General features: G+C 48.2%; 1 protein-coding gene across 21 annotated transcripts in view; it reads left to right on the top strand.

The window, feature by feature from the left end:
* CLASP1 (cytoplasmic linker associated protein 1) overlaps window positions 1-13,008 on the top strand; it is a 637,864-nt gene that overhangs the window by 177,779 nt on the left and 447,077 nt on the right. For all 21 annotated transcript variants that reach the window (XM_029605186.1, XM_029605182.1, XM_029605181.1 and 18 more), the window contains exon 8: window positions 4,535-4,602. In XM_029605186.1, the coding sequence (XP_029461046.1) occupies window positions 4,535-4,602 (68 nt within the window). The remainder of the gene's footprint in view (window positions 1-4,534; window positions 4,603-13,008) is intronic.

The raw sequence follows: 13,008 nt of genomic DNA, 5'->3' as shown, positions 1-13,008 counted from the left end.
CTGGGAGTCCCTGGGGCTGAATCCATGTCTGAGCCAAAGAAAGATCCTATTTTGATTTCTTCTTGTAAAGCCTCTTGGTTTTTTCCCTATTATGGAAGTCGTTCAAGAATTAATTGATCTTGAGTATAGGGCGACCCGGAAGCTAATTTCACAGGGGGATGGGTCTTAGAAGGACTGTACCCCCTGTATCCAGCTGCAAGAGAGCAATTTCTCTCTCCGACAGTGGATGCACTTGTGTGTGCTGTCTCCAAGCGGACTACTATCGCCGTAGAGGGAGGAGCGACCTTGAAGGATGTGTATGAGAGGAGAATTGAGGCCATCCTTAGGCAAGCATTTGAAGCAGTGGCAATGACTTTCAGATAGCTTCTTGTCCCTGGTGACTTGCTCCTGTTCACTTCTCTCTCAGGAGGTTGATGAATCTGGTTTGAATTCCAGGGCAATGATGGAGCCAGCAGCCACTTTTTTGGCAGATAGGGGCTGTGATTTGGTCCGCACATCAGCCAGAGGGGTAGCTTCAGTAATAGTGGCCAGGCATCCGTTATGGCTGAGAAATTGGTCGGTCGATGCGACCTCCAAGTCTAACCTTATGAAGTTACCCTTTAAAGGCTTGCTCTTGTTTGGGAAGAGTTGGAGAAAATGGCCAGTATGTGGGGAGAGTCCCCGGTTTCTTGGTTACTGGAGGATAAGAAGCATCACCATGCTCCTTTAGCATAAGAGGTCATGCTAGGGGATTCCAACGTTTTTGACCCTACAGAAGAGTGGCTTTTCAGAGGACTCGACATTTTGGTGTAGGTCTCAGTCCTTTCGTTCCAGACAGCCCAAATGGAGTGCAGGCTCGGGTAGTGGAACCTCCCTGAGCCTCCCAATGAAGGTATGCTGCCCCACCTCTCAGGAACAGGAGATAGGGGGTCACCTCTCTTATCAGAGGTGGTTCAAAATCACATTAGACCAGTGGGTCCTGGAGGTGATACGAGATGGATATGCGCTGGAATTTCGCAGTGTTCCTCAGGATATGTTTGTGGTGTCTCCCTGCCACTCCCCGCAGAAGAGAGAGGCAGTGGACTGTGTATTGTCAAGGCTCCTCAGTCTGAGGGCTGTGGTTTCAGTGTGCATGTCTCAAGAAAATACAGGCTGATATTCCATTTATTTTGTTGTACCCAAGAAGGAAGGCTCTATTCATTCCATCCTGGATCTCAAAGGGGTCAACTGTTATTTGTAGGTGACTAATTTTCACAAGGAAACTTTGCGGTCCATGATAATGACCGTGCAGTTGGGAGAGTTTCTGATGTCTTTGGATATGTCTGAGGCATACCTGCATATTCCCATCCGCCTAGAGCAGTGGTTCTCAACCCTGTCCTGGGGACCCCCCCAGCCAGTCGGGTTTTCAGGATATCCACAATGAATATGCATGAGAGAACATTTGCATGTTATGGAGGCAGTGTATGCAAATTTTCTCTCATGCATATTCATTGTGGATATCCTGAAAACCCGACTGGCTGGGGGGGTCCCCAGGACAGGGTTGAGAACCACTGGCCTAGAGCATCAACGTTTTCTGCAATTCGCTATTTTGGGACATCAGCTTCGAGCGCTATCTTTTAGTCTGGCCATTGCTCCCAGAACTTTTTCCAAGTTTGTGATGGTGGCGACAGAGTTGAGAAAGGATGGGATTCTGATCCACCCCTACTTTGGACGACTGGCTGATTTGGGCTAAGACTCTGGAAGGAGCCTTCTGGTGTCGCGCAAGGTAATCTCCTTGTTGCAGGAACTCGGTTGGGTGGTGAACCTGGCCAAGAGCAATCTATAGCCATCTCAGTCGCTAGAGTATCTTGGTGTTCGGTTCGACACGAAGCAAGGGAGGGTATTTCTGCCAGACGGTCGCATTCAGAAGTTGATGGCGCAGGTGCGTCTGAACACAATATGCTTGACAGTGTAGCCCTATCTATAGGTCCTCTGGCAACGACCCTGGAAGTGGTGCTGTGGGCAAGGGTGCATATGCATCCTCTTCAGCGCCCCCTTCTGTCTCATTAGAGCCCACACTCTCAGGGGTATTTGATTCAGCTCTCACCTGCAATGGTTAAAGGTGAATCATCTGAGAAAGGGGGTTTTCCTAAGCTCACTGGACTGGCTGGTACTCACAACAGATGCAAGCCTCCAGGGTTAGGAGGCTCATTGTCAGGAGCTGACGACGCAAGGGCACTGGAGTCAAAAGTCTCTCTGGAGTATCAATCGGCTGGAAGCCTGTGTGGTCCAATTGGCATGCTTGCAGTTTGGTGGCCGATAGTAGGGTCGAGTGTTCCGAATAATGTCGTACAATGCAACAACAGTGCTTACATCACTCGGCAGGGAGGAATCAAGAGCCAGCAAGTATCGCAGGAAATAGCCCAGCATATGGAATGGGCGGAATTGCATCTTCAGGAGATCTCAGCCTCGCATAGTACAGGAAAAGACCATGTAAGATCTGACTTTCTCAGCAGACAGAGTTTGGATCCAGGAGAATGGGAATTATCAAATGAGGCATTTCTGCTGATAGGGGATCACTGGGGCCTCACGTTTCTGGACCTACTAGTGACGACTTACACTGCAAAGGTTTCTTGTTTCTTCAGTCGCAGGAAAGATCTAAAGTCTTTGGGAATCGATGCCCTTGTGCAGAAGTGACTGAAGAGCGAGCTGCTGTATGCTCCCCCCCCAGTGGCCCATATTAGGCAGAGTGATTCGGAAGATCGAGGGTCACAGGGGGATGGTGCTTCTGGTGGCACCAGATTGGCCCAGGAGACCATGCTGTGAAGATCTATGAAGGCTCCTGGTAGACTCTGGCTTCCGGCAAACAGGGATCTGCTACAGCAGGGTCCTGTTCTTCACGAAGATCTGACTCAATTTTGTCTTACGGTATGGTCCTTGAGAGGGGTCGCTTGCTGAAGTGTGGATATTCTACTGCGTTGTTTGCCATCTTGCTGTGAACAAGAAAGTTTTCCACTGCCTTAGCTTACATGCAGGTTTGGCGAGTGTTCGAGGTTTGGTGTGAAGATAGAGGTGTTCTTCCTCATTCGATTAAGATCCCGCTAATTTTGGAATTTTTGCAGGATGGGTTGAGTAAAGGGCTGGCCCTTAATTCATTAAAGGTACAGGTGGCAGCTCTTGCCTGTTTCAGGGGTCAGGTGAATGATGGACCTTTGTCTGCTCATCCAGATGTGGCTTTTTTCTTGAAAGGAGTAAAACATCTTCATCCTCCCTTGTGGTTACCAGTGCCCTTGTGGAATCTTAATTTGGATTTTTTGACAGGCTCCACTTTTTGACTGATGTGTAATCTCTCCTTGTGGTTACTGACTTTGAAATTGGTGTTTCTTGTGGCAATTTGTTCTGCATGTAGAGTATCTGAGCTGTTGGCCTTGCCTGCTGGGAGCCTTTCCTTTGAGTGATGCTGGGGGCGATACAGCTGTGTACTGTTCCTTCCATTTTGCCAAAAGGATTTTCACTTGAAACAGTCCATTTCCGTGCCATCTCTGGGCAGGGAAAGAGATGCGAAGGAATCTAGTCTGTTACGGTCCTTGGATATTATGAGACATATTGCGAGGTATCTGGAGTTTTCTAAGTCTCTCAGGAAGATGGACTGCTTGTTTGTTCTCCACGGTGGAGGTAAACAGGGTGAGCCGGATTCGCAGGCTACAATAGCTCGCTGGATTAAGGAGGTGGTCATGGTCACGTATGTGGATGCTGAGCAGCCGTTGTGTAGTGGGGTTAGGGCTTATTCCACTAGGGCTCAGGTAGTGTCAAGGGATGACATTAGATTGTTGTCTCCTGTTGACATTTACCAAGATGCGACATGGTCCTCCTTACACACCCTTTCCAGGTATTATTGTTTGGATGTACAGTCCCGGGAGGTCACAGTCTTTGCATGTGTGGTTTTGCCTGGACTGTGGGCGGCCTCCCTCCCTGTTTGGAAGTAGCTTTGGTACATCCCACTTGCTCTGGATCCACCTGTCTAAATGAGAAATTACTACTTACCTGATGATTTCCTTTTCTTCAGTACAGACAGGTGGATCCACCTCCCTGCCCTTGGCTGCTGACGGGCTGTGCTATTATCCTCCTGTGTGGCTGCATGTTCCAAGGGTTACTGCTAAGTATTAATCCAGCCCCTAGACTAGTGTTAATACATTCTTCGTCTGAGCTCAGTGTTTTCCTGTTGTCTAAGTGCCGGAATGGTTATTTGTTAATGATCAAGTTTTTGCTAGTTTGTCCACAGTTGGCTTTTGCAGAGAATACTGGTGGGCTGATGTCACTGCAGGAGTATATATACTGGGATGTCAGCTTTGCTCCGTCTCCATCTGCTGGTAAAGGTGCATAACCCACTGGTGTGGATTAAGCTGTCCTCATTAAAGAAAAGGAAATTATCAGTAAGTAGTAATTTCTCATTACGTATTAAGTATGGGCTCTTTTACTGTTAATTTTGTTCATATTTGGGTAATCTACATCAAAATCTTCAGGTTTCATTGTAATGTGCTTAATTTCTTGTGTTGATTTTTGTACCTTCCAACAGACTGAATGTAATCTTTACAAAGTTTGATGAAGTCCAGAAATCTGGAACCATGATGCAGTCTTCAGCTGGTGAGCAGCAGCGGCGTTACTATTTCTTTTTTGATGCCCTTTGTTCTGTGATTTCCAGATGTTGACTTTGACTGTGGTGTCCGATTACAACAAGTTCATGTGACATTCACTCTTGATGAAATGAGCCGCTTTCATTTTAAATGAGCAATTCATTGTCTGTTAGTTTAATTATGAGGTCTAAATTTTAACCAAGGATTTCAAAGCTACTTCCTTATCTCTGTTTGCCATTATTTGAAGGTGGTTATTCAATTCTCAGTCAGTGCTATTTCTTAGCAAGTTTGATAAACTAGCATGCCCTTAGAAGAATAGTAAAAGTGGTAAGATTAATAGCATAGCAGCACATTGTAATATCTATTGTGAAGGAAGTGTGGGGCAAGCCTGAGCTGCCTCCGCCATGGACTGTGCCTGTTCCATTTAATAATGGAAGACTTGAGTTTCAGATGCCGTTAATCTGTCACTTTACATCTGCTGTACCATTCATTGAAATTATCTTCATGTAATAACTATATTTTCATTAAAATTGAAGCGTAAACATTTAAGAGTGATTTCTTTTAAGCACAGTGAGCCAGAATGATCACCCAGTTACTCCAGCTTTCTAACATCTCAGGTTAAAAGTGTATTCATAGGTAAAAACTTAGCTCTGGGGGAATTGAAAATTGATGGCATGATCTGGAAAGAAAATGTTTAATCTTAAGGATTTAGTATTCCAAAGGGTTATTGCAGCTCTTCTTTAAAGGCGGTCACTATGACATTTACATTTATTAAATTTTTCCTGAGCGTCTGCCCTTCTAGGTCTAATTTTAAATATTAGTGCAGCCTCCCATTTAGCTAGAAAGGGTTTTATGCAGCTTTGCATAAAATAAGTAAATGTTAGACATTCTTGTCAAATCTTGTAAGCATTCTGGAAACGACATTTGGGTCATGGAAAAATAGGTCATCTGGGACTTTTGTTTTGAAGATGCAGAATGGAAGCATTATAGTAGAAAAAAAAGTGTTATGAAAATTGTAAGTCATAAGAACATTGTAAGGATTCTGATCCTTTTAAAGCCCTTGGCTCCACAGCACGCAGCTTTCCCCTATCCCCATTATTACCACTATTTTTCTTAGACCAGGGGTGGGGAAACCTATTACTGCGGGGGCCGCATTACTGGTTCTTGTCACAACGGGGGTCCCCCATGGAGCTCCTCAAGAGAGAAGAGCAAAGGGGAAGGCTAGAAGCATGGCACACCATGACCAAAGGTTCTGCTCATGGGTAGCGAGGTGACAGATGCGGGGGAGGAATCTCAGTATTAAAATGACAGGGTGAAGAAGTTGACTTTTGGGACCACAGTGATGGGGAAGAAGTAGAGTATTAAGTATTAAGCCTTCCCTAATTGCTAAAGTGTTCAATCCAGACTCTGCCCAATAGATGGGACGTTCGCACTAGTCTCAGTGCTATTCATATGTATTATTACACCTAGTTAATTTTGTCTTACTACCTCCTGGCTACTCTAGCCCCCAAGTTCAATCTCCTTGTTATATGTAACTTTGCTTCGGCTCTCTTGTTTGATTAATTAGTTGGGTTTTTTTTTCCCCCCTAAGTTCCATGTAAACCGGCCTGATATGAATCCCTTCATGAAGACCGGTATAGAAATATGTTAAATAAATAAATAAGGTGACAGGAGAGGAGCTGCGTATTTTTTTTTTGTCATTGTTTTGTTTTGCGTTTACTGATCCACACTGGGCGGGTATAGCAAAATTTTCTCAAGTTCTTTTCCATTATGAAAATGCTTTTGTTTCTCCCTCGTATTTTTATTGAAAATGTAGGAAAATTTAGCAATGAAGCAAAACCGTTCATTCATCTGCTGCTTAATATATGCAGATTATACATTGGTACAGAAATTGCATGACCCTCTCTTAAATGATTGTAATGTAGAGTAGCAAAGAGACAATTATGTAGATGTTCTCATAAAAAAATTCCATATTTTCTTACTCAATTTGTTGACATACTTTACCTGCCATATGCTGCAATAAAAAAATAAAAATATTAAGTTTAGCTTTTTTTTAACCATTACAGAAACTTTAGCTGATCAGAATCTAATTATATTCAAAGATTCAGAAGTCATGATTAAGAAAGTTAATCTACTGTTTGCATTAGCAATTCTATTAATTACTGTACTGAGGTTTATTCTCTCTATTTCTTTACTGTAATTGAGACCTCTGGCTAGGACTGGTTTTATTATTTTTCAAAGACTCCGATTACAAGACTAGTTCATATAGCTTATTTCTCTGAATGTGTTGGAATAGAGCCTATTCATACTGCTAGGGCTGCCATGTTGATCAGGCTGCAGCCCTGATCTTAGCCCACTGTGCAACTGCAGCTGGCTGAAATGTACCAGGCAGGGGCAGGGCTGGTACGGTAGTGCACACTGAGTCTCGGCAGTGCAGCTGTGGCCAAGCCGTGCACAGGCACAGACCAGGGGGTGTGAGCACCTCCATTCCTCTTAACTGTTCTTTGTGCAGAAGATAAGATGGAGAGTTAGTCTCTGACAGGAAGGATCCCAGAGGTTGGTGGGTGGGGGGAGGAAGGGAAAGAAGCAACTACTCCTCATCACTTCCCAGAGGTCCCTCTCCCTGCCCACGTTCCTCACCTTCTGCTGAGCGAAGCCAATGGCAGCCAAACTAGGCACTCCTGGATTGTCTCCAGGCTGCAGCACCAAAGCCCTGATCTATCTGCCCATGGGCTTGATGTCATTAAATGATGCACATTTTGGTGTATCAAGGACTATATTTTGGGCCTTTGACACCGAGCAGGTCAGTATCGGCGGGTCCCATACAATGCAGGTTTTGCAAGAGGTAAGCAGGCTGGAAGATGAGTGTTAATGGGTTGGGTTTGCCCACCCCCCTGCCTTACCACAAACAAAATGTGGTTTCCTAGCATGTAGCAGATGGACTCAGGACCAATAGGTATAGTGTGCTCCTGATAGTTGGAGACGGAGTCAGATTTCAATCTGACGTCAGCCCTAGTACATATATCCCTGCAGGAAGCTCTGCTCTTCAGTATTTCTCCGTCTCCATAGCAATTCAGGACTCTATACACGCTTGCACGGCGTTAGAGTATTCTAACCAAAGAAATCCAAAACAAAGAAGAAATCTTACCTCTACAGACGAGCCCCGCTCTCCTGTGGTGATTCCTACAGGTCCCTCCCCCAGTTGAGAATTCCTGAGGTGATTTCGGCAATCCGATCTCCAAGGCTCGAATAGCCGCACAGATCACCAGCCGGCGTCAGTGTTACCGTGTTGCTCAGCCCTGTCCGGGCTAGACCCCGGTCCGATACGAGGGTCCTCCCACGTGGAGACCCTCCGAGGTAGTCGCCATATTGCTCGGGTGGTCGCCGATGCCATTTTCCCTTGATTGCTGCCCTGTCCGCCTATTCGATCCATGCGCACACATGAGCCGGGCACACAAATTACTTGTGCGCGCATAAGTGCCTTGCACACAGCGACGCGCACGAGGGTGCCGGGTGCACAGCTACATGCTCAACTGTGCCGGGCGCATAAGTTAAATTTGTGCGCACAGTCGTGCGTGCATGTCATTGAGCTTGCATCCGACCTACACGCACAACTTCGGCACGGCCAGAGCGCATAACTAAGCCTCCCGGCGTACACTTGAACGCACAAACTGGGGGTTTCTGCAATTCTATGCTCACAAGCCATGGTGCTACTGGACAAGATGCTCAAGGCTCAGGTCCTCTGCCCAGCATGCCACATAAGAGCTGCGCAGCATGAAGAGGCCACGGCTCTGTGCCTACAGTGTGAGGAGGCCCTGGGTGAACCAGGTCAAGGTCCTCCCCAGCCAGTACTGGGATCCGGATCCACAGACAGTACACCGGACCTCTCTATCCCCTGTGGGAGCCTCCTTCAAACGGGGCTTCCCGGGGGCGCAGTGCCTTTCAATTTAGACCCAGCATCTTTCTCCTGGGTAGAATTCTTCAAAGGCCTACATACCTTTGTCCACATGCAACCGGCGCCTCCAATGACACAGCCACAGCCTCTCCCAGAGGACCCTAACATCCGTTTGCTGCAAGCCGTTCAACAGCTGATTGATCTGGAATAGGAGGCCACGTTCAAGGGGGAACAGACTCTGGCAGCCCTATAACCCCTGGACCCCGCTGCCAAAGATCTCCAAGCATTCCCCAAAGTGGATGCCATGGTCTGCGTGGTCTCAAAGAGCACTACCATCCCAGTCGAGGGAGGAGCGGCACTCAAGGATGCCCAGGACAGACGTCTGGAATCCATCCTCAGTCATTCGACGTATCAGCTATGTCACTACAGATCGCGGCCTGCTGTGCCATGGTGACACATGCCTGCTTATCCAAAGACCAGGAACGCCACCACACCTGTCGAAGCACTAGAGTCAGCAGTATCATTCCTCACGGATGCGACCTCCGACCTGGTGCGCACTGCAGCCAGAGGTGTTTCGTCCATTGTGGCAGCCAGAAGGCAACTCTGGCTCCGAAGCTGGTCAGTCGAAATGACGTCCAAGACGAGACTCACAAGAATGCCTTTTAAGGGAACCCTCCTGTTTGGAAGCGAACTGGAGAAGTTAGCCGACAAATGGGGCGAATCCCCAGTACCACGGCTACCAGAGGACAAGAACAAGAGAAGCCAGCGCCCCTCTCCCCGAATATCTAAGGGCAGGGGATCACAGCGCTTCAAACCGTACAAAAGTAGATATCAAGCATCTCGCCCCGCAGGCAGGGGCCAGTCCTTTTGGAACAAACACAGCAAAAAGGGAGCCTGCACGGGTCCAGGCCCCAGCCGCACCCCGCAATAAAGATCAGCCGACCCAGCCACAGAAAGAAGCCATAGGGGGCAGACTTGCCCTATTCTACCAAAGATGGGTCAAGATAACTTCGGACAAATGGGTCCTAACCATCATTCGAGAGGGATATTATCTGGACTTCCACAACATTCCTCCGGACAAATTTGTGAAATCTCCCTGCCACAACCCTTCCAAGAGGATGGCAGTGGAGACCACACTGAACAAATTGCTCGACTTAAAGGCCATAACGCCGGTGCCCACACATCAACAAAATACTGGGCACTATTCCATCTATTTTATCGTTCCCAAGAAAGAGGGTGCATTCTGGCCCAACCTGGACCTCAAGTCCGTCAACCGCCACCTGAGGGTTCCTCGCTTCTGCATGGAAACCCTACGCTCTGTCATAAGAGTGAAACAGCCGGGAGAATTTCTCACATCCCTGGATCAGTCAGAAGCCTACCTGCACATCCCGGTCCATCACGAGCATCAGTGTTTTTTATGCCTCGTGATCCTGGACCACCACTACCAGTTCTGGGCACTACCCTTAGGGCTAGCCACAACACCCTTGAACGTTCACCAAATTCATGGTTGTAGTGGCGGCCACACTGAGGAAAGAAGGAATCCTCGTACACCCATATCTGGCGATTGGCTGATCAGGGCAAAATCCCCAGAGGAAAGTCATCAGGCGACCACCAGAGTCAAAACTCTACTGGAGATCCTCAGGTGGGTGGTCAACACAAACAAGAGCTGTCTGCAGCGCTCCCAATCTCTGGAATACTTGGTAGTCCGGTTCGACACCAGACAAGACAAGGGCATTCTGACTCCTACAAGGAGAATAAAACTGATGAACCAATTGCGAAACCTGTTAAGCAGTCTTTGCCCCAAGGTGTGGGACTATCTCCAAGTCCTCGGTCTCATGACATCCACACTGGAAGTGGTTCCATGGGCAAGAGCTCATATGCGATCCCCTACAGTATTCCCTATTGTCACGATGGAATCAGATGTCCCAGAACTACTCTGTTCGCCTCCAGCTCCCGGAGGAAGTTTGAACCCAGCTACAATGGTGACTACAAGAAGACCATCTGAGCAAAGGGAATAAGGCTATCCCCGCCGACCTGGATTCTGCTCACCACGGATGCGAGCCTACGAGGGTGGGGAGCCTATTGCCAGGAACTGGCCGCTCAGGGGCAATGGGACAAGGAAGAGTCGGGATGGAACATCAACCGACTGGAAGCACGGGCAGTCAGGCTAGCCAGCCTACGGTTCAGTCACAGACTCCGGGGCGAATCGGTCAGAGTCATGTCTGACAACTCCACAGCAGTTGCCTACATCAACCGCCAGGGAGGAACCAGAAGCCAACCGGTGTCCCTGGAAATAGACCCCCTAATGGCATGGGCGGAATCAAACCTACAAGAGATCTCAGCCGCCCACATAGCGGGAAAAGACAATGTCACTGCGGATTACCTCAGCAGAGAAAGTCTAGACTCAGGGGAATGGAGGTTGTTGGCCACAGCCTTCCAGTTGATAGTAAACCGCTGGGGAACACCAGCCATGGACCTCCTGGCAACCTGGTTCAATGCCCAAGTTCCCAACTTCTTTAGTCGCAGATGGGAACCACAATCGCAAGGGATCGATGCCCTCGTCCAGGCCTGGCTACAGGAAATCCTGCTATACGCCTTCCCTCCGTGGCCGCTACTGGGCGGGATCATCTGCAAGATAGAAAACCACAGGGGACCAGTACTTCTAGTGGCCCTGGACTGGCCAAGAAGGCCGTGGTACGCAGACATGCGAAGACCTCTGACAGGGAGCCCTCTCCCTCTCCCTCCACACAGGGATCTGCTCCAACAAGGCCCGATCCTCCACGAAGACCCAACTCCTGATTAAGTACACCGACTCCTGATTAAGTCCTGATTAAGTACACCCAACTCCTGATTAAGTACACCTCCACGAAGACCCAACTCCTGATTAAGTACACCGACTTCTGCAAGTATCTTGCCTACGCCTTGTATATTCCTGTAAATAGTCCGTTGCAGTTTTATTTATTGCTTTAATTCCTCCACCTCCTGCTCTTTGTATACTCCTCCTTGTTCGCCCTCCCTGTTCATTGTAATTTCTACCTTTAAAGTTACATTGTAAACCGGTATGATGTATGCATACTAATACCGGTATATAAAAGTTTTTAAATAAATAAAAATAAATAACTCAATTCTCTTACGGTCTGGCCATTGAGAGGACACGCCTGAAGAAGAGCGGATACTCGGGGGTGGTGATTGACACTCTGCTCCGAACATGAAGTTTTCCACATCTCTAACCTACATACGAACATGGAGAATATTCGAAGCCTAGTGTGAAGACCGCGACATCCTCCCGCGGACAGTCAAAATTCCCACGATTCTGGAATTCCTGCAGAACGGCTTACAGAAGGGGTTGTCTCAACTCCATCAAGGTGCTGGTGGCCGCGTTGGCCTGCTACAGAGCCAAGGTGGAGGGCGGCAGTCTAACCTCTTACCTGGACGTCTCCCGCTTACTGAAAGGGGTCAAACAGATCCGACCACCCCTGAAGTGGCCGATACCTTTACGGAATCTCAATCTAGTCCTAGACTTCCTAGTGGGAGCTTCCTTCAGACCCACCCGTGGTCTGTCCCTCCGACCACTAACATTGAAGACTGCATTTCTAGTGGCAGTCTGTTCGGCCTGTCGCATCTCCGAGCTTCAAGCACTGTCTTGTCGAGAACCGCTCCTCAGGTTCACACCGGGATCCATACAGCTACGCATGGTCCCCTCCTTCTCGCAAAAGTGGTTTCTCACTTCCATCTAAACCAAACCATGTCGTTGCCATCGCCAGATGAGCATAAGGACTCGGAAGAATCTCGCCGCCTTCGCCATCTTAATGTCGGCAGTCTCCTAGTCCGATACCTGGAAAAGTCGGAATCCGTACGAAAGACGGACCACCTATTCATCCTTCACAGTGGGAAGAAACAAGGGGAAGCGGCCTCACGGGCAACCATAGCCCCCTGGATCAAAGAAATAATCAAGGCGGCCTACACAGAGGCAGGCAAGCCGCCACCGTTGCAAGTCAAGGCCCATTCCACTAGAGCCCAGGCAGTGTCCTGGGCGGAAACCAAGATGCTGTCACCTGCCGAGATCTGTCGGGTGGCGACATGGTCCTCCACTCACACCTTCTCTAGGTTCTACTGCCTGGATGTTCAGGCTCGGGAGGACATAGCATTCACAAGGGCAGTACTAAGTGGACCACAGGCAGCCTCCAACCTGGTTCAGGAGTAGCTTTTGTACATCCCATTGGTCCTGAGTCCATCTGCTACATGCTAGGAAATAGAGAAATTACTTACCTGATAATTTCGTTTTCCTTAGTGTAGATAGATGGACTCAGCATCCTGTCCACGGCTGCCAACAAACACTGAAACCTCGGGTGACAATCCCCGAGAGCAAGACAAACACTGGTAAGCCAAGCTTCCCTCTAAGACACCCATACCTACCGGGTGTCGGTGTTTCTCGGTTGAGTGCACATATATATCCACGATTGCTTTTCGAGGAGAATACTGAAGAGCTGTACTTCCTGCAGGGGTATATGTACTAGGGCT

The sequence above is a fragment of the Rhinatrema bivittatum genome, chromosome 6 (genome assembly GCF_901001135.1).
Source record: "Rhinatrema bivittatum chromosome 6, aRhiBiv1.1, whole genome shotgun sequence".
In the NCBI taxonomy this organism is placed as follows: domain Eukaryota; kingdom Metazoa; phylum Chordata; class Amphibia; order Gymnophiona; family Rhinatrematidae; genus Rhinatrema; species Rhinatrema bivittatum.
This window is presented reverse-complemented; position numbering and strand designations above follow the sequence as displayed.